The sequence below is a fragment of the Saxophila tyrrhenica genome (genome assembly GCF_035928015.1).
Source record: "Saxophila tyrrhenica strain CCFEE 5935 chromosome Unknown scaffold_18, whole genome shotgun sequence".
Classification (NCBI taxonomy): Eukaryota; Fungi; Ascomycota; class Dothideomycetes; order Mycosphaerellales; family Extremaceae; genus Saxophila; species Saxophila tyrrhenica.
This window is the reverse complement of record NW_027041750.1, coordinates 360,486-383,810: the sequence shown is the minus strand read 5'-3', so window position 1 is coordinate 383,810 and position 23,325 is coordinate 360,486. Positions and strand designations below refer to the sequence as shown.

General features: G+C 54.1%; 12 protein-coding genes across 12 annotated transcripts; 3 read left to right on the top strand and 9 right to left on the bottom strand.

Annotated features, from left to right (window-relative positions):
- Window positions 1-110: 110 nt before the first annotated feature.
- LTR77_009569 (uncharacterized protein) lies at window positions 111-588 on the bottom strand (the record flags this gene model as incomplete). The annotated part of the gene is made up of 2 exons (XM_064806796.1): window positions 111-328; window positions 387-588. The coding sequence occupies 2 exons, from the start codon at window positions 586-588 to the stop codon at window positions 111-113; spliced, it is 420 nt and encodes a 139-aa protein (XP_064655101.1).
- Window positions 589-962: 374 nt separating this feature from the next.
- On the bottom strand, window positions 963-1,867 carry LTR77_009568 (uncharacterized protein; the record flags this gene model as incomplete). Its single annotated transcript, XM_064806795.1, has 2 exons — window positions 963-1,072; window positions 1,132-1,867. 2 exons carry the CDS (start codon window positions 1,865-1,867, stop codon window positions 963-965), a joined length of 846 nt encoding a protein of 281 aa, XP_064655100.1.
- A 474-nt stretch (window positions 1,868-2,341) lies between these two features.
- On the top strand, window positions 2,342-2,566 carry LTR77_009567 (uncharacterized protein; the record flags this gene model as incomplete). Its single annotated transcript, XM_064806794.1, has 1 exon — window positions 2,342-2,566. One exon carries the CDS (start codon window positions 2,342-2,344, stop codon window positions 2,564-2,566), a length of 225 nt encoding a protein of 74 aa, XP_064655099.1.
- Window positions 2,567-3,018: 452 nt separating this feature from the next.
- On the bottom strand, window positions 3,019-4,732 carry LTR77_009566 (uncharacterized protein; the record flags this gene model as incomplete). Its single annotated transcript, XM_064806793.1, has 3 exons — window positions 3,019-3,225; window positions 3,284-3,355; window positions 3,404-4,732. The coding sequence occupies 3 exons, from the start codon at window positions 4,730-4,732 to the stop codon at window positions 3,019-3,021; spliced, it is 1,608 nt and encodes a 535-aa protein (XP_064655098.1).
- Window positions 4,733-5,471: 739 nt separating this feature from the next.
- On the top strand, window positions 5,472-6,944 carry LTR77_009565 (uncharacterized protein; the record flags this gene model as incomplete). The annotated part of the gene is made up of 1 exon (XM_064806792.1): window positions 5,472-6,944. One exon carries the CDS (start codon window positions 5,472-5,474, stop codon window positions 6,942-6,944), a length of 1,473 nt encoding a protein of 490 aa, XP_064655097.1.
- A 419-nt stretch (window positions 6,945-7,363) lies between these two features.
- On the bottom strand, window positions 7,364-12,074 carry LTR77_009564 (uncharacterized protein; the record flags this gene model as incomplete). Its single annotated transcript, XM_064806791.1, has 2 exons — window positions 7,364-8,177; window positions 8,200-12,074. 2 exons carry the CDS (start codon window positions 12,072-12,074, stop codon window positions 7,364-7,366), a joined length of 4,689 nt encoding a protein of 1,562 aa, XP_064655096.1.
- A 1,085-nt stretch (window positions 12,075-13,159) lies between these two features.
- Window positions 13,160-14,451, bottom strand: LTR77_009563 (uncharacterized protein; the record flags this gene model as incomplete). The annotated part of the gene is made up of 3 exons (XM_064806790.1): window positions 13,160-14,261; window positions 14,314-14,342; window positions 14,404-14,451. The coding sequence occupies 3 exons, from the start codon at window positions 14,449-14,451 to the stop codon at window positions 13,160-13,162; spliced, it is 1,179 nt and encodes a 392-aa protein (XP_064655095.1).
- A 409-nt stretch (window positions 14,452-14,860) lies between these two features.
- On the bottom strand, window positions 14,861-16,306 carry LTR77_009562 (uncharacterized protein; the record flags this gene model as incomplete). Its single annotated transcript, XM_064806789.1, has 1 exon — window positions 14,861-16,306. The coding sequence occupies one exon, from the start codon at window positions 16,304-16,306 to the stop codon at window positions 14,861-14,863; it is 1,446 nt and encodes a 481-aa protein (XP_064655094.1).
- A 430-nt stretch (window positions 16,307-16,736) lies between these two features.
- On the bottom strand, window positions 16,737-17,135 carry LTR77_009561 (uncharacterized protein; the record flags this gene model as incomplete). The annotated part of the gene is made up of 1 exon (XM_064806788.1): window positions 16,737-17,135. The coding sequence occupies one exon, from the start codon at window positions 17,133-17,135 to the stop codon at window positions 16,737-16,739; it is 399 nt and encodes a 132-aa protein (XP_064655093.1).
- Window positions 17,136-17,239: 104 nt separating this feature from the next.
- Window positions 17,240-19,952, bottom strand: LTR77_009560 (uncharacterized protein; the record flags this gene model as incomplete). Its single annotated transcript, XM_064806787.1, has 4 exons — window positions 17,240-17,406; window positions 17,621-18,349; window positions 19,232-19,678; window positions 19,940-19,952. 4 exons carry the CDS (start codon window positions 19,950-19,952, stop codon window positions 17,240-17,242), a joined length of 1,356 nt encoding a protein of 451 aa, XP_064655092.1.
- Window positions 19,953-20,551: 599 nt separating this feature from the next.
- LTR77_009559 (uncharacterized protein) lies at window positions 20,552-21,280 on the top strand (the record flags this gene model as incomplete). Its single annotated transcript, XM_064806786.1, has 1 exon — window positions 20,552-21,280. One exon carries the CDS (start codon window positions 20,552-20,554, stop codon window positions 21,278-21,280), a length of 729 nt encoding a protein of 242 aa, XP_064655091.1.
- A 285-nt stretch (window positions 21,281-21,565) lies between these two features.
- Window positions 21,566-22,757, bottom strand: LTR77_009558 (uncharacterized protein; the record flags this gene model as incomplete). Its single annotated transcript, XM_064806785.1, has 2 exons — window positions 21,566-21,594; window positions 21,830-22,757. The coding sequence occupies 2 exons, from the start codon at window positions 22,755-22,757 to the stop codon at window positions 21,566-21,568; spliced, it is 957 nt and encodes a 318-aa protein (XP_064655090.1).
- Window positions 22,758-23,325: the final 568 nt, after the last annotated feature.

The window sequence follows — 23,325 nt, the reverse complement described above, 5'->3', positions numbered from 1 at the left end:
TTAATCCAGAGTAATTCACTGACCACTCCTCCGAGACCTGATCGACGCAGCTGATAGAACATCTCCCACCTTTCCCTCTTTCTGCGCAGCACCACCGACGGCTAGCTCATCTACCACGTCCTCGGGTGAGTGAAGAACGTGATATGAATGTACCTCTGCTCGTGGCCCCGGTATTCAAAGCCCAGAAACAGTCTCCACGGCACCTCCTTCTGGTCTACCGGGATGAGATTGCCCTCCGCATCCATATTCAGACCGAGATTCCGCTTGTAGAGATCAACTTCCAACTGGCCAGGCTGGAGGGGCTTTGTGACGAAGCTAAGTCGGTATTCTATAGAAAGTTTGATCAACAGGATGTTTGGAAACAAAGATTGTTAATGGAGACGAACCTGACCCGTACCAATATGTTAGCCTATGCGGTTTCATCATGCCGACCTGCCATCCCTTCAATCTGACGCCTTCGCTCTGCACGTCGTACTCGGGTCTGACGTGGGCCCAGATGACGGGTGGACGGGCGAGGTAGGCTTGCCAGGGATGCGGAGATTGTGGTGGAGTAGTGAGGGCAGAAGGTTGTGTGGTGAGGGTCGCCATGTTGGGCCGCTGGTCTGCTGTGTATATCTGGTCTGTGTGGGCAATTAGCAAAGGTGCATCGGCAAAGTCTGTTCTGGGTCAAGCATACTGTTGTGTAAAGGCTGCGTAAAGACAATTTTGAAAGACTTGAGGATGTCGAAAGTGTCGAATAACGGAGAGAAGTTCTTCGACAACCCTTGCGAATCTTTAATGGAACAGGTAGGGGGAGAAAAGTACTTATAGATTTTGGGTGCATGTAATGTGCCTTCAATCTTTAAAGTTCGTTGCTCGAACTCTACATGTGGCGTCGAACATGTTTGATCAATGAGAAGGAACGTCTCTCACGATTGGATGCCGTGGTCGACCAATGTAATGTTCGTCAATGGTAATATCTGCTAGAGCTTTGCAAAAGTGGGTTTCGTCTTCTTGATACCAGCCAACATGGAGTCTTCGACGTCCTTCGTCTGCACCATTGACGAATTCAGTACCTTGACATACGTGAGTCCTGCGAAATATCGTCAGTATTTGAGATGTGTTTGGACGTAAACTTGCGTAGAATCATACCGTCCGCGACAGTGTGGTCTCTTGAAAAGTTGATCACATCCTTCGTCGCCTGCACAGCTACCGGGCTCTTCTTCGCGATCAACGTTCCCAACTCCAACGCACGTCCCACCGCTGCCTTCTTATCATCGTACACGCCTGACACAAAGCCCACTTGCAGCGCTTCCTGTGCGCTGAAGTCTCGAGCCGTAAGCGCCACGTCCTTCACGAACGACATCGAGACACCAGAGTTGGGTAGGCGACTCAGCGTCCCAACATCCGCAGCCAGTCCTATCTCCACCTCTCGTACGGAAAAGCGAGTGTCCTTCGCACAGATCCGGATGTCGCAACAACTCGCCATGTCAATCCCAAGGCCGTAGGAAATGCCATGCATCACCACAATGACCGGCTTCTCGCACTTCTCGATCGCGGTCACGCAGTCCTGGATCTCCTGAATATGTCGCCGTATCCGAGTAGCCTTGCGTGCTACGTCTGTGATGTCCTTGTTCGAGATGTTGCCGCCCTCGGATGCGGCTTGGACGTCCAGGCCAGCGGTGAATGCCCGGTCGCCGTTGCCAGACAAGATGATCACGCGAACGTCCGGGTCATGGGATAAGCGATCGAAGATGCTTCCTATGCTGTGGAACATGGCCTCTGTAAAGGCATTGAGCTTTTTGGGCCTGTCGACTTCGACCTGGGCGACATATTCGGATGGAAAGGTGACGTTGAAGTACTCGAAGCCGTTGTAGTCTTGCGGCATTTTGACTGATGTTAACGTACGTGGAAGAGTGGAAGAGCAGATGCTGAAGAATAGTATCTTACATGTTGCAATGCTAGAGTAACGTCTCGCTCAGTGATCGAGGTGAGGTCCAGGGCAGCCGAGGTCCGTGTTCCTGCCTAGGCAAGCGCTTGAAGAACGGCGACACCATCTCTCTTCGTTGATGCCACGGTACGGTCGACTGCCAACACGACGAATCCATGTGGTAGGCGTGGTCTACGTGCAGTCGTACAAGCCTCGACGGCTCAGGGCACTGATCTGAAGACCACACCGCTATCACATGCAAACCGCAGTTCCTTGCCACGTGCAGATTTGTCCGCGGCGACCCGTAAGTATGATGCTTTCTTGCATCGAGCTCAGCCACAGGAATTGAGTTCGCGAGAACCGACGTCTACTTTATTATCTTCCTTCACCAACTTCCCATTTCTCCTTCAGACAAGCCAGACGAGAAGCACAATGGCAGACACCCAGCATCCCAGCACATCCGAACGCTTCATCCGCAGCGCCGGCGATGTACGCGAAGATCCAAACCAACGCCTCTGGGCTCCCGCGAGATGGGTGGTGCAGATGATCCAGTACCTGATTGCGATCATTATGGTGACGATTGGGGAGGGGATAAAAGCGATCTTTACCGGCGAGTCGCCGAAGAAGAGGAGGAACAGTGATGCGAGGACGGAGTGAAGTGCATTGCTACGTTGGAAGAAAGATAGGACGAGAGTACGCTGTCCAGTGCGTTACCTACGAGGTGGAGCAACGCGTTCCGACATATTGCGCCATCATATGAGCAGTGGAAGCTGAAGATACACTTGGACGGCCTCGAAAAGTGCGCCACAGAGTGGTCACATGATATCCACGTCTGATGAAAGACCATTCTCAATTCTCAAACACCTCTTGGACGAACTCACGATTCATAACGCCATCTATACCTTCAGCAGCCAGGATCTGCAGAGAGCAGCAGAACCGTGCACACAACGACATGCGAGTTGGGATGCGAGAGGCGCGAGACGGGGGCTCCGGCCACTGCATGCTTGCACAAGGCACCGCTGGCACATTCAGGTTGGATGGGGACAGGGTAGCAAGCAGCGAAAAGCCGAGCATGGAGACAGGATTGAGCAAGCTATCAGAATGCTTCACTAATCAGTCTTGAACTTAAGCGGTCCAGACTTTTCTCGTATCCTCTTCCCATAGGATTGCAGGAAGACAATAATCATATACGCGAACACGCAAATAGCAGCTTGAATGCCAAAGCTCTTCTTCGTACCCATTGCGTTGGCCCATGTGATCTGGAAGTAGGAGACGATGAAGCCGCCTGTCGTTCGTGCGAAGTTGATCCAGGCAGCCTGTGTTTCGTGTTAGTGAATGGGTTTCACTAATTAGCAAGGGGACAATGGGACTCACAACTTCGCCGCTTCCCTCGGGATAGCTGTCGAGGCAGTACGCTGTTATGGCGACTGTGGTGATCATGATGCCCTAGAAGCCGTCAGAACCTGAATATCCATGCGGCGCCGCACGACTCACGAAGACGTAAAGACCCCAGCCCACGGCAGCGATCATGTAATGCCACCCGTTCTCCAACGCGAATCCCAGAACCACCAACCCAGTAAGGATGAACGGCGTGCTAATCGCAATAGCCATGAGACGGTACTCGGGCTCCAGTTTCTTCTCCTTACTTCGTCGGGTCAGAGCGTTGGCAATAGCATCGTGCAGCCAGTGCCCGGCGATCTCGCCCAGCGTCGCGGCAACGATGGGCGTGAAGTAGAAGTAGCCAATCTGGTTCAGACCGAAGCCGTAGAGAGGCGTGACGAAGATGCTGAGAGTCGTGTTAATGCCCACGACCCACGCGAAGGTGAGGAGGTAGTAGACGGTGGATAGGAAGACCGTGGGCTTGATGAGAACGAGGATGGGTCGCATTGCGGCTTGGCTGAAGGTGCTGCGCTGCTTCCTGTCGCGCCACTGTTCGATCCCGATGAGTCGTTTCATCTGGCCTCCTACGCCGGGTTGTCGTACGGGACGCTCATCGATGGGTATCTTGCGGTTGAAGTAGGTTTCTTCGCCGAATGCGATCTGCGCGATCAAGCAGAGTCCAGTCATGATGGTGTACACCCCAAATGCCCACTGCCATTTCTGGGTTTCCGTGATGAAAGCAGTGAAAAGCGGGCCGAAGTATGGCGAAAGGATAACGAAAGACGCCCAGATGTTGATCTTCCGTGCTCGCTCGTGGATGAAGAAGAGGTCTTTGATGAACATGACACCGCCTCCCTGAGCCACAGTCGAGAAGAAGCCGTTGAGAATGCGGAAGGCCATGAAGGAGTCGAAGGTCCCAGAGCCCGCACAGCCTGCCGCAGTCCAGACAGCCGTGAAGGTGAACCAGAAGAGGACAGGTAGACGGCCGAAGTATGCTGCTAGTGCAACTACGAATATACCGCCAGCGCCCAGCATGAACACATTCCCAACCTGGCTGTGATTCACGGTATCCTGCGAGATGTCCCATTCGATAGACTGCGGGATAAGGGTGACAGCTCCAGTGGCACTGCCATAATCGGGTAAGAACGCTGTTGCTGCGATCACAAACAGGATTGTATGCTTCTTGCTCCAGCTCCAGTTCAAGACATCATTGGGATCCGACGAAGGCTGCGGGATCAGAACGGTCTTACCATCGCTGGCCAGTTGGTAGTTCCTCCACTTTGGGGTGATGGTCTTTAACACTTCGACGTCCAGTACGTAGCCATGTTCTTCGCCCCAGGCTTCCAGATCAATGTCGAGGTCGCCGCTATCCGTCGATGTAGGCTTCTCGTCGTTCAAGCTCACGTCCTCGACACCTTTGGTGCCCTTCTCCTCTTCTGACATTCTGAAGGTATGTACGAGAGTGATCTTGCACACAAGGGAGACAAGTTGGAGGAATGAGAGATTACTCAATGGCGCTGGCAAGCGGATATATAATCATCCATACTCGCCTACCTCGCCTACCTCGACTGATCATCCCGACACCGCTGCCGGCGAACGATGCCGCCCTTGCGGTATACTCAGCATGAGCCAATCGTGAGAAGATCTCACTGCCGTACCCCACTCCTGGGCGAGATCCCCGTCGCTTACTGCGCAACGTGATTCGTGCGCGACGATGCCTCTAGATTGGAGGCTGAATCTCGTGAGAGTGCACGTTTGGGCAGGTGGAGCCAGATGAGGTGAGTTCTGGGGGCTCTGCGGGCTTGAATTGTGCTGGAGGGCTGGCGGAAGAGGGGGAAAGACGGTGGGCTGCAGCTCCAAAAAATAGCGTATGCGTGCAAAGGTCGCAATACAATCGTAGCCAAATCATGACACGAAGATAAGCTGATATGTCTTGCATGTGTTCTGCGTGTTTGAGAGTTTGAGAGAAGAGATGCGTGAGTGGAGCAAAGTGAATGTAAAGATCGGCACGGATCACGTGACTGAGCTAATTTACGCGTGGCGCGTGTGAGTCGCGTAACCCCAGCCTCGCTCCAACATCTCTTCCACAACTTCAAGACATATCTCCTCAACTCCTCGATATCGCTCACGACACATCTCAACCCTCTATCATACACATCGACATACATAGACTATCACCATCATGGCAGCTCAGAGGAAGCGAAAGCACGTTGCGGAAGAACAACCTCCCAACCACCAACACGGCATCAAAGCGTTCGGGACCATTGGAAAGGCGCATGACGCGAACGACGTACAGAAGAAGAGGAAGACAGCGCATGTACCTGATGACAAGAAGGCAATTTTACAACAGGAGGCAAAGCTACCTAAGAACAAGCGGAAGCGCGCTCTGGATCAGGACGAGGACGATTCCGCGGCAGGGAGCGCATTCACGGTTCAGCCTATCGACTCCAAGCAAAGTAGTTTGCCGACGGCCTCTACACCACGCAATAAACGGTTCAAGAACGTGCAGCCACCATCTTCCAAGGAAACACCTAGCAAAAGCACAGCAGATCTGTTCCGCAACATGAAGCTGGAGAAGCCTTCAGCTCCCATTCCATTCGCACTCAACGCTGGACAACTTGCGTATGGCACTCCACCAAAAACGCCAGAGCCAAACATGGACGACTCCAGCCAACTACCGCCGGAGCTCATGGATCTTGTATCACTACATTCAGCATTCCTCTCTGCGCTGTCGATGTACTATGCACACAACGGGACTTCGTCACCTGCAGAAGTCAAAGCACTTCTCCCGAACATCACCAAGCACTGGAAGAAGCGGGCGGTGTCTATGGATGATTTGCGGACGCTGCTGGCAGTGGAGCAACAAGTGGAACCTGAGTTTCTGTTGAAGGATTTTGGGCGAGCTGGCATCCGCTTGGTGAAGTCTGCTCCTCGTGGGAGAGCTATCAAGCGCTCTGCGAGTTATATCGACGAAGTGGACACGAACGCACGGTTTGAGAATGCTCTTCAGGACAGGTGGTCCAGTTGGTTAGCTGGTGCACCCAAGGAGAGCTGCCGAGCCAGCACATTTCTGGACCAGCTCCCTCTTGCTGAAGTCGAAAAGGCCGCGTCTGTGGAGAAAGCAGCGCCAATGTTCGCTCGTGGCCAGCAAAGACTCGCAGACTTGAAAGCCAGCCAAGCACCCACCACCTCAGACACAAGCAGCACCACATCCGTCAGCACCGAGCAGAAATCCACTGCCGCCGTCCAGAACCGTGGCACGAGCCTTCTAGACCGCATTCTTGCAAAGCAAGCCCTCACATCAACCCTCCCAGCAGGCCCCACGCGAGACCAACTCGAGCGCAAAGCAGCACTCCAACGCATCGAAGACGTGGCGCGCGTACTCGAGCTTCTCGCCGCTGGCCGGCCACGCTGCTCTTTCAGCATGCAGGGACTGAGCCAGCAGGTTCGACAAAGCTTGCGGAACCCAATCAGCAAGGAGGAGATCGAGCGGTGTTTCGATCTTATGGCGACTGAGATCACGCCAGGATTTGTTGGGTTGGTGAAGAATGGCGCTGTCACGGGCGTCGTAATCACGAAGAGCGGCAAGGTCGGGTCGGAGGAGCTGAGACAGCGGGTGAAGAATGCTTGCGAGGCGATGCCGTCGAGGGTGTGACTGGGACCGTTGGAGCAATTGATGAGGCCAGGGGTTAAGACCAAGATACGCCATGCATCGCCTGGAGCGTTGTCAAAAGGCCTTCCTTTGCGCTGGCGCGTACTGTCACCATTGATAAGTAAAACGTGGAAGCCATTGCAGTATAGAGAACAGTCTTACAGCATTACATCTCATCATGGTCTGGATCAAAAGCCTTCAGTGCCAAAGTCTCGTATTTGGATATGAACCAAGTTGGGTATCTCTATTCTAAAACTACCCACATCGCTTCCCGGGTGCTGTGAGAAGGTAGAGTCTTACTCCAAAGGCAGATGCTGCAAACAAAAGAGACCTGAAACGACCGACAGATTGATCCAAGCAACAAGACGAGGGTCATGCCAGCCAGAAACGAGCATGCAGCGAGTGAAAAGCTGCGCTTCCACCTACACCGACCACCCCATCCTCTTCCTCAACGTCGGCATCGTCTCCCCCCGAAACTCCTCTGCCGGCCACCCCTGCATCGTCTCCCCAGCCTCCACCACATCCCCCGCCATCACAAGCGTATGCTCCAGCAAACAGGAATCCTCCTCCATCCGCGCACCGCTCAACAACCGCGACCCAGACCGCAAAACGCTCCTGTCTCCGACCGACAGCGGATTGAGATCGAATTTCCCACGGGTATTGATATGTGCCACCAGACTAGCATCATCCACGCTCACCCTTTCTCCGAGAGTAAGTAAGTCGGGTTCAGTGAAGAGCAAACTCGGCAGTCCGCCAGCGAAGAGCGAGCAGTCTTTCCCGATGCTTCCGCCGAGAGCGCGGAAGTAGAGCACGATGTAATGCGTCCCAGTCAGTAAGCCCAGAATGCCATTGCCGCCGTAGCAGTTCCGGCGCAGAGATTCGAGTTTGAGGTACAGCTGCCAGCGCTGGCAGTACGGTGAGGTGTCCCAGGAGTAATTCCCTGGCTTGCGTCGGCCCATCAAGATCCACTTGGCGGCAATGAGGAAGACGAGGACGAGCAGGGATTGGAGGGTTGTGATGAGGATGGTCCAGAGAAGGAAGAGGCCGTAGAAGGCTACGGGGCGAGCTGGGGAGGATGGGGTGAGGGAGAGGGCGGACAAGGAGGCTGGGTTGTGTGTCATGAGGTGTGCGATGATTTGGGTCCCGGAGATGGAGCCGATGTTCCAGTAGATTGCTGTGGCGATGGTGATGAGGGTTGAATACAGGAAGATCTCGAGCTGGTTCCAAACGCGGTAGCTGGCTTGCTTTCGGCTCGTACTCGTTGTTCCTGGCTGCGAGTGTGGTGCTGCTCGAGTTGAAGCTTGCGATAACAGGAGATGAAGCTGATGAGGCCTGCGACTCCTTTCGACCGGCTGGTGCGGACAAGCAGATGCACTCGCCCTTCTTGCTCCCGACCCAAGTCGTCTCATCAGCGTACTGCGCGTTCCGCCTCGTCAGAGCGCCACTGCCCATGATAGTCTTCTCCCCAAGCTCGATACCAGGTAAAAGCACAACACGATCAGCGACCGTGGCAAAAGACTTGATGCGAATGGGCTCGCTTCCAGTGGCATCAGAAGTAACAAGATGAGACCTCGAGCCGAAAACGACATCGTCACCGACCTCCACAAGGTCGTAGTCCTGGATCGAAGGCCCAGTGCCTGGCCAGTACACCTGCTTGCCGACCTTTGCACCCATCGCTCGCATGAAGATCGAGGTAGCCTCGTAATGGGTCCCGAATAGCTCAGTTAGCTTACGAAAGCGAGGCGCTGGCAGCAACGTTCGGATCAATTGACGGCGGAACTTCGTCATCTGAGAGAAGGAACTGGCATGGCCGCGCTGCGCTGATCCACAGCAGAGGTCGAATGCCTTCTTTATAACGAGTACAGCGGCGAAGAAGAAGAGCGGCCCTAGCGCGGCATTCGCTGCCATTGCAGCGTAATGCAGTCCAACCCGCTCTGGTGTGGCGAACCATAAGATGATGGAGCGGAGCGGATCAGCGATGGAGAAATTGAGGTCGTTGTATACCAGCGCAGCCAGGCAACCGAGCCAGAGGATAGAACCGATGAACATTGAGGCGAACTGCAAAGGAAGGCCAAGGAAGAGGTTGAGAGCCCAGTGCGCGCCTGGAATCTTGCTCGAGGCCAGGTCTCTGTTTGCCTCGCTGGCGTCCTCGACCTCCCAGCTTGATGAGTTGGGGCCGATGCAAGCGTTTGCGGGCACGTTGGTGCCAGCAGCGACGACGGATCCGAGACCGACTGATGATTTGCGACCAAGCGTGATCCGACCAAGATACATCGAAGTGTTGCGCTCAGCAGCGAAAGGTCGCACAGTGCATCGCTCAAGATTCACGCTGTCTTGAATCGTCAAAAGATCGTACTCTCCAAGTGTCGCACCCTTGTTCAACGTGACATTCTTGCCAATCTTCGCACCAAGCGCACGATAGAAGAAACATCTGCTCCAGTTGAAAGAACCCCAGACGCCCATACCGGTGGTTTGGATCGCTTTCTGACAGAGCCACCAGCGAGTGTGGTATCGTCCCCACATGGGATACAAGCCTTCTTTGTAGCGTCCGATGACCAACCATTTGAAGGCGATAGCAAGGAGAGGAGCCAAGATTCTGGTAATGGTGCGAGCGATGAACATGGAGACGACCAGAACGAGAAGACGGCCAGGAATCGTGGCGCTTGTGTTCAAGCCGAGCGACCATGAGAGGCAGTAGATGAAGACGGTCCAGGTGAAGGCTCGTTTCATTGGGTAGAACAGGCAGAGCGGAAATAATTGCAGCATGAGCACGAGCGGGTTGGTGGAGCTGTAGGTCTTCTCGCAACCAGGAAGCAGGGTATCCATGAATGGTGCGTCACTGGGTGTGTTCATGGTCGGCTTAGTAGGCTCCGGCGTCATGTCACCAAGCAGCGAAGCCAGTGCGCCAATAGTTGAGTTAGCAAACAGCTGATCGATCGTGAGCCTTGACTTGAATTCCTTCCTGAGCAAGGACAAGAGGCGACCTGCTCGCATGCTGTCGCCGCCCAGATGGAAGAAGTCTGCCTCAGGAGCGAGACTCTGCTCCGGTACGCTCAACACTTGTGCGAACATCTTTGCTATCGCGCGCTCAGTCAGCGTCAAGCTCGAAGTCGTACCATCCGCCAGGCCAGGCTCAAGGAGCTCGTCTCCAGTCGCATCATCATCTTCGACGTCAATTCGCCGACATTCAATAGTCTCGGAGAGTGGTGTGTTTGCAGGAGGACCGGCTGCTTCGAAGTGTCGTTCCCGGAAGGGCGTAGCATCCGACAACTCAGGCAAACCCAACCGCTCAGCAAGCCTGATGCGAAGAACCTTGTTATTATTCACAGGCAGTCCATTATCCATGAACACCACAGCCGAAGGTATCTTCACCTGCGCAAGAACGTTCTTTAGAGCCGCTTGAATTCCCCGTAGGGATGTACGTTCCGCTCCAGCAGGTGTAACGATGCAGATGCCCACGACTTCCTGGAGAACATCGTGGGGCACAGAGAACGCCAATGCCTTGCCGACCCTGCCGTGGGTCGGCGATGACGGGTCCGCACTCGTAGCGACGACGGCTTCCTCGACCTCGAAGGGGCTGATGAGCTCGCCGCCACGGTTGATGACTTCCTTGCTTCGGCCTGTGATGTACAGATATCCTTCGTTATCCAAGTAGCCCATGTCGCCTGTGTCAAACCAGCCGTCGGCGGTGAAGCAGGACTTGTCGAGCACGTCGCCTCTGAGGTAGCCGGCGAACACTGGCTGACCACGAACAGCGATACGGCCAATAGAGCCAGGACCGATCTTCTTCTCGTTGCCATCAAGTACGGCGATTTCGGGACCAATGCCGATGCCGGAAGTTCCAGGCTTGTCCAGAAGATAGTCTTGCGGTGGCGTGGAGATCGGCATGCACTCCGTCATGCCATAGCTGGGCAGGACAGTACAGTCGAATGTATCCCGCAAGCGACACGCCAGACTGGGCAGAAGTCCTCCGGCCGCGTTGCAGACCAGTCGGATCTGGCTCTTAGACAAAGCCTCAGGCCTATCTTCTGCAGCCTCGAGAATGCATTGATGCATACTCGGCGAGGCATAGTACCAAGTCGGTGCGTAGTCCTCCACACAATCCCAGAACAGATTCGCGTCGAACGCACTGCAGCACATGACTGAGCCGCCGGAGAGAAGTGGTGCGAAGAGGTTCCGAACCAGCCCACCGACGTGGTTCAGAGGCATCTGGTTCAAGCAGCGCATTGAAGGCGACAGACCCCACGACTCGACTACCATGGCGACACCGCAGACCATGGAGTGTATGGTCAATGGTACGAGCTTCTTCGTGCCAGAGGTGCCGGAAGTGAAGAGCAGTACACCGGTATCGTCTGCACCGTTCGGTGTGAGGCTTGTAGTCGGACTTGTTGGCGCTGCTGTACCGTCCAAGGACCTGACCTCGATGCACATATCGGGCGTCAATTCCACCAAAATTACCTCAACGTTGGCCTCAACCAGCCATGAACTCCGAAGTCCCAGCCTTTCCACATCTGCCGCCGATGCCATGATGAAGCTGGCTGCAGATTGCAGCGCATCACTCTTGAACTGCTCTGCCCCTACACCACTGCCGTGTGCGAGAGGAGCTGCTGTGCAATATGTGGCTGTGGCCAGGACTGTGAGGGCAAGCAGAGGTCCGTTGGGCAGGGAGATGGCGACAACAGGTTTTCGAGGGCCATTGTGCGAAGGCAGATATCTTCCGAAGCTCTGGATGGAAGCAGCGAGAGCATTGTGGTGTATGGAGCGTCCTGATCCTGGATCGACGATCGCTTGGGCAGCTGAGGAAGCATGTAGTAGGTCGAGGAGGGATGTGTATGACTGCTTGCACTCGATCAAAGTCCGGTCAATCAGTTGCTGTTCGTGTGGAGCTGCTCTGCCGGCTTTTGCATCTTCAGGAAGTGCTTTCCAGCATTTGGTGTAGGCAAGCTGTAGTTGCAGTACTGGCCATGGACCGATGGAGGAAGACAGAAGAGCCGACAATGTTACCATCGGTGCGTAAGATGGGGCTGTTGTACATGGGATTGCCTTGAGGATAGAGGATGGGCTCTGGGTCCGGTCCAAGGCCACATGCTGGAAGTTTTGAGGGTAGATTTCGACATTTTCGTTGGAGGCCATCGATCCATCGAACGGAGGGAGGCTGTCCCACTGTCCGATGCTCATGATACGCTACCCAAGTAGGTTGTCCTACGAACAGAGTCCAAATTCCCTCGAGAAGGACTTCGCTGTGATTCGTAGCTCGAGAGCCTCTTGCAGCACGAAATAAACAGAAAGAAAAGCACACAGCACCAAGGAGAATCATGTAGTGAAGCGATGGAAAACCGATATGAATACTACCTGAGCTGATGCAAATTGGCCACCCTACGTGTACTGCAGCAGAGAATTCGATACATACCGTCGACATTGCGTTCGACGCACGCCTGAGCACTCACCCAGTGTCAATGAGCTCGCCGTGAAGTCCAGGCTGTGTGCACCGTTGGGTGTTTCAGATCATAGCCAGTGTACGTGTCCACCATAGTTGCTAACCGCTGCCGGTCGATGGTATGAAAGGCTCAGACTTCGATATCTCCTACTTAGCCCAGGGTGCATCGCTGGTGGAGACTTTGAGGCGATTACAGTCGCCAGCAAGCCAGAGATAGTACATTGGGTGGGCCGTATTCGCATCGCCTAGGACATGTCTTGCGCGTCGGGTGAAGTCTTGTTCCCGTCATCATATGGCCAAGAACAGGGCGGTGCAGGTGGATGAAGTGGCAAGCCGACGACGACGTCGTGAACTCGGTCGGAACTCGGCAGTTGCATGTCGACCGTCCGATGTGAGGTTAACCCATGTGTCTTGTCGATCGTCTGAATGCGTATGTATCCTCGTTGGCGTTGATGTGACAGAAAGGAAGAAAGACAGGAGGCGAAAAGCAGACGTCTCTCGAGAAGTGCCGCGCTATGATCAATCTCCGGCCCCTGCACCATGCCTTCACGACCACAACACAGCTCGAAAGCATTCTCATCTGAACCAAGTCAAACATACGGCCATTATGTCTCGTCCAGAAGACCAATAGATTCGTCCAAAGGCTCGTCCAGTCCCAGTTACTGTATTCATGTCAAAATAGGTACATTCTCCTCCGAACTGAAAGGAAACGATGAATTGAATGGCTCTTGTCTCCTGTGAGACGAGGAACATCTATCTCTATCTCTACAGCCAGATACCACTAACCATACGGCGTCACCCCCTCCCTCCAAGGCCGCTCAGCCTTCTCCCACCTCTCCCGATCAAACTTCCACACACCGCAAGTGGCATTCACATCCATCTTCTCGCCGGTCACATCCAACAGTCTCTGCGCCACCTGGTCACCATCCTCCTTCCGGAAGAACAATGCTTTCCAGTTCTCCTCACTAGTCTCAGGCTTCTTCCTCAACTCCCGCTGCGCGTTCTCCAGCTCGTTCTTGTTGTCAGCCACGCCCTGCATGTTCCCCGAATGGATGGATGAGATCACGCCATCCCAGGCTTTGCGAGATTCCCAGGGGTCTTGTTTGTCTACTGGTAGGGTCTGGAAGTCCGTGGCTGGCGAGGAGCCCACTTGGTATGTATCGACAGTGTTGTCTTTGCCGTCTTTGAACGTCAAAGTCTCAGTCCAATTACCATCCACAGTGAAGATCGGGTCCTTCCCTTTCTTGTCATCCGTGCTGTGGATCGTAGCATGGACGTGGTTCTTGTCCCCTGACATCCCAAGCAACTTCTTGCCACTGAAGTCCACATCCGCCACAAATCCAGCAGAAGAGACAATCGTGCACGGCTCCGTTAACTCAGGGTAAGGCCCACCAGTCAAGATTCCCTTCACCTTCACATTCGGCAACGGGATGAGGTAGTCCTCGTCATACTGATCGATATGCAACACCGCATGCCCGATCTGCTGAATATTCACGCTCCCGCTGAACGTAATCTCCTGCCTAGTGAACCCCTCTGCTCGGACACCAGCTTTGTCGTTCCAGAGATAGCAGGCCGTGACTGGTGGATGATGGCTCACTTGTTCACTGACGAGAACGGTCTTGTCGTCTTCCGTTCCACAGGAGCCCGCGAAGATCTCTCCGAGGAAGGCGTTGAGGGGCTTCTTGACGCCGTCAGAGGGGTCTCGACCGGCGTACTGCTGGCCTTTGAGACTGGAGAGGAACCATTTCACTACGGCGAGGAGGCGGCGTTCGGGGCTCTGTTCCTTGGCGGGTGCGCAGAATAGTTCTGGGTGTTCGACCCAGTAGCGTGGGAACTCTGTTGTGGACTTGTCGGCGAGCACGAATGGTGGTGCGGTGATGTTGCTGGTGCCTGTTAGTGATGGATTGATTTTGAACAGCATTGACGTGAGCACACCTGAGATCGCCTTTGATGGTTGCTATAGACTATTGAACATTAGAAAGACATACTCTTTGAACCAATTCATCCTGTAGATGATTAACTTACACTTAGAAAGTCCTTCAGGTTGCTCCGTTGAGCAGAAGTGTCGGCCATGTCAGTGGAGGCAATCAAAAACGTGAGAAACCGGTGCAGATGGTTTTGAGTGGGGTATTGCAGTCCGTTTGCTTCAAATTATAGCCATCTCTGCAGAACAAGTGAGTGGCCGCGGAAAGGTTGAGGCGAAGCACTTGCAGTGTGAAGCGTGGTGCATGTCGTCATGACGAGCCGCTTGTTAGCTGTACGGACGCAAAGTTCGCAGGACGACTCCCACTTTCGTCGAACATACAAGATACGAACATGTGTAATGGGACATGGGCATCTGGTACAGAGGTGCGTAAATGTGGGATAGCAGCTATCTATGTAGGTCTCGGTAGGACGCAACTGTTGGCTGAACTGTGACGCATGACCCTCCTTTCAGGGAATCACATGCCATCCCACCAAGCCGATGGTAAGAGGATACCATTCATTCCTTCATAGGCTCTTCCGCCACATAATGCAAATACGCTCCCAGCAGCTTGATCCCCTCAATGTAGTTCTTCCGATCCAGCTTCTCGTTCACTGAGTGCGCTGCATCTGTACTACTCCCCATGGGCAGCAGCAGCACATTTTTCCCTGTCGCTTGCTCAAACGTCAAGGTGACCGGGATGGACCCTCCCTCTCTCGTCAGATCCGGCTTCACCTTCCATACATCCTCCACAGCCTTCGCGGCAGCGGTGAAGTTCCAGTGGTCTGGGCTCGCAACCCACCATTTTCCGCTGTGCTGGAGGTGGCACTTCATGGTATTCTTGGACTTGAGGGATTCGAAGACTTTGTCGACGTGTGCGTAGACGAGCTCGTCGACCTTTTCAGGTTTCATGTCTGGGACGGTGCGGATAGAGAATTTGCCGATGACTTTGGCAGGGATGACGGTCTTCGCACCAGGTGCCGAGAAGGCGCCTTCGACACCGTGGAGTGAGAGGGAAGGATAGCGCCATCGGCCCATGAGTGTGCGCTCCTTGTCTGGGAAGATGCCGGTCTTGCTTCCTAGACTCTCGTATAGGTTGTCCATAGTGAAGGCGATGTCTTTGTACCGGCTCTCTTCGTCCGGCGTAACTTTTGCTACATCGTCCATGATGCCCGGGATCAAAATGTTGCCATCGCCGTCCACCAAGCTTGCCATGACTCGGACGAGATCAGTCATGGGCTCCTGCGCAGTACCACCGAAGACACCCGAGTGGAGGTCCTGACCAGGCCCCGAGACCTGGATGCTGTAGTAGCTGCAACCTCGCAGGCCGTACGTCAAGCACGGCTTCTCCGTCCCGAGCCAGTAGTTGTCGCTGATACAAGTTGCGTCGACGTCCGCGAAGTACTTTCCGGGCTTGCACTCAGCGATGATGAAGTCGTCCAATCCCTCCGAGCCATACTCCTCCATACCCTCGAAGCACATAAGCAGGTTGACTGGGAAGTCGATCTCGGCTTTTTGGTGTGACTCGATGACATTCACCCATCCAAGCACTGGGCCCTTGTCATCTGTGCTGCCCCGTCCGTACATCCGCCCCTTGTCATCCACGCTCAACTTGAAGGGCTCGGTCTCCCAGCCATCTGACTTGTTAGCCGGCTGGACATCGTAGTGTCCATATACCAATATCGTCCTCTTGCTGTCGTCCTTCTTTGCCGGGTACCTTCCGATGATCGCAGGTGGTAGTTCAAGGTGTTCCTTGCCGGGCTGCTTGCCTAATGGGCGCGCCTCTGTAGATGCTCCTAATCTGTCCAGCTCTCCTTTGAGGAACATGCCCATCCGAACAACGTCTGCTCTGCGCTCATCTTCGGCGCTGATTGAGGGGATGGCCACCGCTTTTCGCAGACGCTCGATGAAGGTCTCGGCGTTATCGTCCACATTCTGGAAGAAGGATTTGAGGTTGGGTGCCATGTTGGCGGATGGTGCGGTGCGGTATAGGTATGGCCAAGGTGGGGTGGTCGAGTAGTGTCGAGGGTGTAAATGAGATTGCTGCTGGACGCGATTGAGTCTACAGCTCCAAGCCTGCCTCAGTGTATGACGTGAGAGTGGTAAGTGTGAGGTCGGAGGAATGATACGGGCACAGGGTTGCATTGAATGTAACACCGTTGCTAGCCGTTGGGTCGCTGATATGGCCAGAGCTGCGTGTTGGTGGGGTGTTTTGGGATCACGTGCCTTGATGCCTGACAATCACATGCTTTCACCTTCATCTTCCCCTTGAGTTGAGTTTATTGCTACACAAATCATGAGCATCGAGGCAAACCAAGAGAACATTGCATCACTGTGTTGTTGTTTTGGACTTGGAGAATGGTAAGGATTGCTGCGTCTGGACATATCAACGGCATCATACAATCACGATGCTCGTCTCAACCACATCCTCGAACTGCGCCGTTCTACCCTCTCGAATCTCAAGTGTAGCGATACCGAAACGGCGATAAACCACGCGGCCTTCCTTCACCTCCTGCTCTCCTTCGCCGACACGCTCCAGCATCAGACCATGAACATGAGTCTTCAGAGCCTCCTGCCTTTCCTTAGCCCTGTCTTTCGCGGACGACGGAGCGTAATGTTTCTTCTCGAAGCGCTTCGACCAGTACCGGAAGCTGTCCCGATCAAGGCTGCTTGTGCGTTGCGGGATGCGGCCGTAGGCATGTAGTGTACGTCTACTGCTCGTGATCGAGGCCTCGTCGTAGGCCTTTTGCTTTTGTTCTGTTTCTTGCCTTAACTGCTCCGTAGCCAGATTCATGCTCGCTGCCCCTTCCTCTGCAGCCTCCTACATCTCCTGCGCGTTGAACGAGGGGTAGGGGCTTCTCTCGGCTCCTCCGTTGGCCTCAGCTGTGTTTGCTGCAACTATATGGGCTCACTTTCCAGCCCTTTGGCGTCGTCTGGCGCATTAGACGGTATCTTGTCGTCCCCTTCATCCAATGGCTCACCAGCACCAGAGCTCTCACCCGGTAGTTTGGATGCTTCATCGATAGAAACCTGATTGGCTTCTACTCCAGGCAACGGAGGTATGCCTGTTCCCATGTCCTGGTATGCCTGTTCCCATGTCCTGGTATGCCGGGCACGATCCGCGGAACATCGCCGGAGAGGTTTCCCACAAATCAACATCAGGGTTCCCGAAGTCACTCATCGAGAAACGCCTGCCGCGGGCGAACAATGGTCGGCGCTCTTTTCTGGATACAAGAGAGAAATTGCTCGAGCGATCAAAACGTCTTGTGGCTTGCTCACGATCCCGAAGCTCCTCGTCAATGGTAGGCGCCTTCCAAGGCCTGTCTTCATAAGATGGCTCCTCGTCGGAGCGAGTGATCGCTAGAAAGTACAGCTGGCTTTCTGTTGTTCGGACTCTGTAGATGCCGCGCCGCCGCTCTTTGGTTAATACCATATCGTTTGTGTCGAAGATCGGGTCGCCTACCGCGTTGAAAGCCGGTATGCGAACGAAGAGATCTGCTCCGCTGCTCGAAGCCCACACATTCTCGAGGAAAAACTCCAGTAGTGCCAGCTTGCCGGTGATGTTCAACTCACCAGACAGAACCTGTGACTCAGAAGTTCCTTCGCGGTAAGTGACAGAGCAAGAGTCGATGATAGCGACATACTGGTCTTTGGCTTTTACTTCCCGGAAGTCGATGGAGGTCTGTCCAGCACCTAGGCTTACATCATTTTTGCCCAGTGTTGTGCTGGCCCCGGACCAAGTCGGAGCAACGTAGCGACTGGGTCGGTATCGCGACTCATTAGTCTGCCACAAGAGGTCAGACCTCAACATTTCACGCCACAGTCCTGCAAGATATTGGTCGCCAGTCGCTTTTCGCATGAATGCAGCCAGACCCGCTATCGCCACCAGAACGTCCCCTTTGTTGGTCATCATCTTGGATGAGTACCCACGTACGAGATCTCTCCATATCTGCTGCGCAGTGTGCGACCGCGAATCGGTGGTCCGGAAGAATTCTTTGGCCGCGAAGTCTGGAAAGATGCCGTGAGCGGCAATGCTTGGATTATCATGATGGGGAAAGCCATATGGGAAGTGCTCAGTGCTGTGCAGGCACCGGCACTCCCATGCAAAGAGTCGTCGGTCGCATGCAGGATTCTGCGGGAAAGGTACAGCTCTTGCATTGTCCAGGCTCTATGCAGGATGGGCGCCTCGTGCAAGTACCGAGACAGCTGTGGCGTTGGCTGTAGCAGTCGATTCCCGCGGAAGAGGCATGGTCGAGAAGAGCTGGGATATTCCGCGATTCTCCTCCCCAACAAGCCATAGTCAGCATGTTCTGAAGAGGTCGCAGCGATCGTTAGCAGTGCGTTGCTGTAAATATCGCCCATTCTCGGGCTCTCCTCTCTCCAGTCTTGCTCGTCGTCTTGTATAATGCACAGGGCGTCTATCCACAGGTACCAGATACCCAGAGCACGAGCAACTTCAACGGCATCTCTGATTGTCGCTGGCATTTCGGATGTGGAAACTGCCTCCCGAAATTGGTCTAGATTGGATGTGAGCAGTCGACATCGATTGTTGGAATTTCCACCCCAGCAGTAGGACAAGCAGGCGTAGCTGACAGGTGAGCCGTCAGTATCATACACATAAGGAGTCCCAGTACCTTCTTGGGGAGTGCCCAACTTGAGGAGGCGTTTCGGCATTGTCGACGGCCCGGTTCTAGAGCCACACTGCTCATGTGCGGTCAAACAGTCTCGAAGCCAACATGCGACTGTTAGTCTTGAAATTGGAGATGTTGCATGAGGGCTGATCTCAGCCCTGACAGGCCGCATGTCTTCTTTAGAGAAGTAGTCAGTCCCTTTATGAATCTGGACGTCCTCATCGAGCTTTCAAGTCGCATGCGTTCGTCACCGACTTACCTCGTGACTTGAGCGCTTCCGCATTAAGCCTCCTAGCATCCTGGACTCCTTCGGCATCACCATATTCAGTCCATAGCTGCAGTTGCTCTCGCACTCCATTGAAGTCGCCGAGATGCACACGATCCAGTTCTTCCGATGACAGAGAATCCAGACTAGAAGGGCCCACTATTGCGGCTGCTGATGATCCGGAGATATCTTTGAGGCGCTTCTTAGCAGCATGAAAGCGCCGCGCGAAGCGCTTCCTGACCGAGGTGGACGCCAGCGCGAGAGGGGGCACAGGATGTGCAGGTTGTTGGGCGGCTTTCGCTGGCATCAGAAGTACGTTCATGGAAGCTGTCGATATACGCTTGAACCTCTCTCGCGGGCCGTAGAAATCCGGTCCTACGACGTCCAGCAAGTCCGCGTCAGGACGTCCGTAGGCGTCCGTAGGGCCACTCGGGATCGTAGCTGTTGAAGTCAGCAAAGCTTGCGTTGTAAGGATAATGGACGGTGAGAGCATCAGGCCCGCCACCTCCCACAGACAAAGAGACACTGACTAGGTCGTCGTCAGCCATTAGCAATTCATATGAGTCTTTCGAAGGATGATGATGCAGGATCGCTGAACGGAAGACGTTGCACGATAAACATCCTCTGTGAGCCAGCTCTCCAAGCTCTTTGAAGTGCTGATACCGGAGTGACGTTGATGCCGTGGGGTTATCGTCCTCATACTGGCCTGTGGCATGCTCAAAAGCTTCACACAATGAGCAGATGGGCTGGATCTGGTTGATGTCTATTGTGACAGCGGAGTCTCGAATCACTCGCGGATACTCATCTTCACGAACGCAATGCATTGTGCTCCAGAAACCCGGGTCTGAGGAGGACATCCAATTCATGAGGCCGCATTTCTCATGGCCAGGAGATGCAAAAGACAACATCTTGTCAAGTCTAGCAGTGCGCCGCGGTGTGTTGATGTCTTGTAGGTCGAGAGCCTTCCACTACTTGAGACATCGCGAGCTGGTGAGTCCTACCTTATCATAGTACACACATAAGGCCTCGACCGGTGAAGTGCTGCAGGATACCTGCAAGATACATGTAGTGTTGGTGGCGTCGATTGTAGCCCAAATTGCTATCCGACATGCCAAGACTTGAGAGTGTGTGCCTTGATGCCTGACAATTTTGTGGTCAACCTCCTTTCGCTTCCATCTCGATGGAATGGGGATGCCTTGCTGCGAGAAGCCCCGTCAATGAAGAACACGACATGACCGGACATCTTCTTCCATGCCTCTGCTCACCTCCTTCTTCTGCCTTCCGTGGAGGAGAAGACGAGCAAGACAGATCCGTATGGCGATCCAAGCAGCCGCTATAGCGGTGGTACTGCTCGTGGTATTGCCTCTGTACATCATCTACAAGCCTCCTGTCTTCTTCATCAATCAACTTCAACGACACTCTCCCTCGGTTCTGTTCCATGTCCCAACGACCCGTAAAGTGGTGGCGCTCACTATCGACGACTCTCCTTCGGACTATACGAATTCCATCCTGGCCATACTGAAAGCGAACAATGCCACAGCCACCTTCTTCGTTATTGGCGGCCAAGTATCAGGACGAGAGTTGATTTTGAAAGACATCCTCCTCGCCGGAAGCGAGCTCGGAAACCACGGAATGCACGATGAGCCTAGTCTCAACGTTCCAACCCCAAGGCTACGGGAAGAGATCGATGAAGTCGACAGCATGATCAACCATGCATACGAAACATCTGGCCAGAACCGAACTATGCATTTATTTCGACCTGGGTCCGGCATCTTCAGCGACCGAGTGCTTGACGTGGCGAAGGATGCCGGCTACCGGACGATTTTGGGCAGCATTTTCCCACACGATCCATTCATACCGTACTGGAGAGTCAATGCATGGCACATTCTCAGCAGTCTGCGGCCAGGGGCGGTGATCATTTGCCATGACAGGCGGTCATGGACTGTCCCCATGTTGAAGAAAGTTTTGCCGGAGATGAAGAAGAGAGGGTATGATGTGGTGTCTGTGTCTGGCTTGCTTTTGGATCCGCAGAATGAGACTTGAACGGAAAAGGCAATTTGAAGGATCACGAACGTCCAAATGTACTTCTTATCGAGATGAAGTGCCACAAGAAGACTTCCCAAGGATGCAAAAGAAATCTAGGGGTCCAGCAGCCAACTGTATGCCACACGAGACTGTGAAAAGAAACATACGACGCAGCAAATGATGTGAAGGACCTTGCCACTAGCATCATCCTCACCAGACTTCAAAATGGCAAAGAAGACCATTCGAGATTGGGCCGGCCGCTGTCACAAACGTGGACGAGCTAGTGATGTCACTTCATTGGCGCTAGGACGGGTCTTCTTGCTCAGGAAGGGCTATGGCCAATATCAACATGCCACATGGTCGCAAAGTTCAGTCCCTAATTGCAACACATTAGGAGGATGTGGCATACGTCCTCAGCAAAGTCTACGCAGCGTCAGTTTTGATGTTCTGTCACTGTCTCCTGGATCTCTCGACTCACTGGTCAGCAACGGCGTCTTCGTATCGACGACACAGCCAGCAATATTGATGAAATACTCGTCATGCATGGCCACGTTGGTGCAACCGTACCTGTAAACAGAAGCGTGAAAAGGTCAGCGAGTGTGTCAAATATGGTAGGCTTTTGCCCCTGGGTTTGGTACCCGACGTTGCCTGCCTCATTCTCCGGCCCGGCCAGCACATGTATGTCACCAGCCTGGACCACAACATTCTCGGGCTTCGCCAGGGTCTTCTTGCCTGCACTGAGCACTTTCCGGATATGCGGACTGGTGATGAAATACTCTGGCGACGTATGGACGAACCCCAGCAGCCGGCCTGGCAGGCGCGGTATCGGATCGTCGAGATGCGTGAAGCGATAGATGTTGGCTCCAAACCTTTGGTTGATGAAGCTGGCGAAGACTTCGTTGCCGACTCGTGGCGAGGCGTACGAGTACAGAGACATCGCTGCATTGGGGCCTACAGTCTTCAGGCCGGCGGCGCAGAGATGGGCTATGGCGCCTCCGAGCGAGTGGCCGGTGATGATGGTGCTATACTGCGGGTACTGCTGGCTCAGGGCTCTCCACTTGGTTGTCACGATGTCGCTTACGCCACGCCACGATGCGAAGAAGCCGGCGTGCGCTTTACAGCCTTTGCCGCAGACATCGCTGGCGTCCTCAAGGACGAACTCGAGATTCGTTTCCCAGTCGGCGTCGCTGATGGTGCCTCGGAAGGTGATGACGAGGGCTTTGTGGGCATGGTCCAGCATGATCAAGCCTGTGGTTTTGCGTTCGTCGACCTTCAGGAAGGAGTAGGCTATTGTCGTGGCGCCATTAGAATCATAGATGTTGGGCGGGAAGATCGTCGGTCCATTGACTCCAGTGACATGGTTGGAGGAACAATATGCTGCTCCGGCGTATCCAGCGATTCTCTCAAAGGTCGCGAGAGTGTCAGGGTTGACGGATGCGCTGCGGGAGAGGTTGACCAGTGAGATGAATAGGAAGGTTAGGGATGAAAGCAGCATACTGTGCGAGCGAGCGAATGTGCGTGCAGGTATCGGGTGATCAAGAGGGCATGTTATGAGGCGCAGGACTGAGCACAACGGCGTTGAGTGGAAGGGAAGTGTCACGCAGATGGATCGCACAAGGGATGGAGCAACCACGAACTGGCGCCACTTTCCTCACATTTACTCTTTAACCAGGTTGCTAGAAGGAGATTTTTAATCAAAAGTCTCCGGTCCGGGTCATACAGTGTCCGGTCGTCCTCAATATTCATGGAAATTAAACATTGTCTTGTTGTTTTTTATACGGCGACGTCGATGCAGCTCACTAGTGCGGATCATCCCATAGTCTACCTCAATACCTTCAACAAGAATTGCCCTGCTCTCACTCATCCACGACACTGCCTAAGGACTTGGAGCGTATGACTGTGAGACGATGGCTCCCTCCGATCGCACAGTGTCTCTGTGCGCGACAGACACAGCAGCGAACGTGCAGGCGGGCGTCGTCGAGCACCCAGAAGGACATATGGTGCAAAGTTGAAGGAGAGCCTTTACATCGCTACAAGGTCGGCGGGTACCATCCAGTGCATCT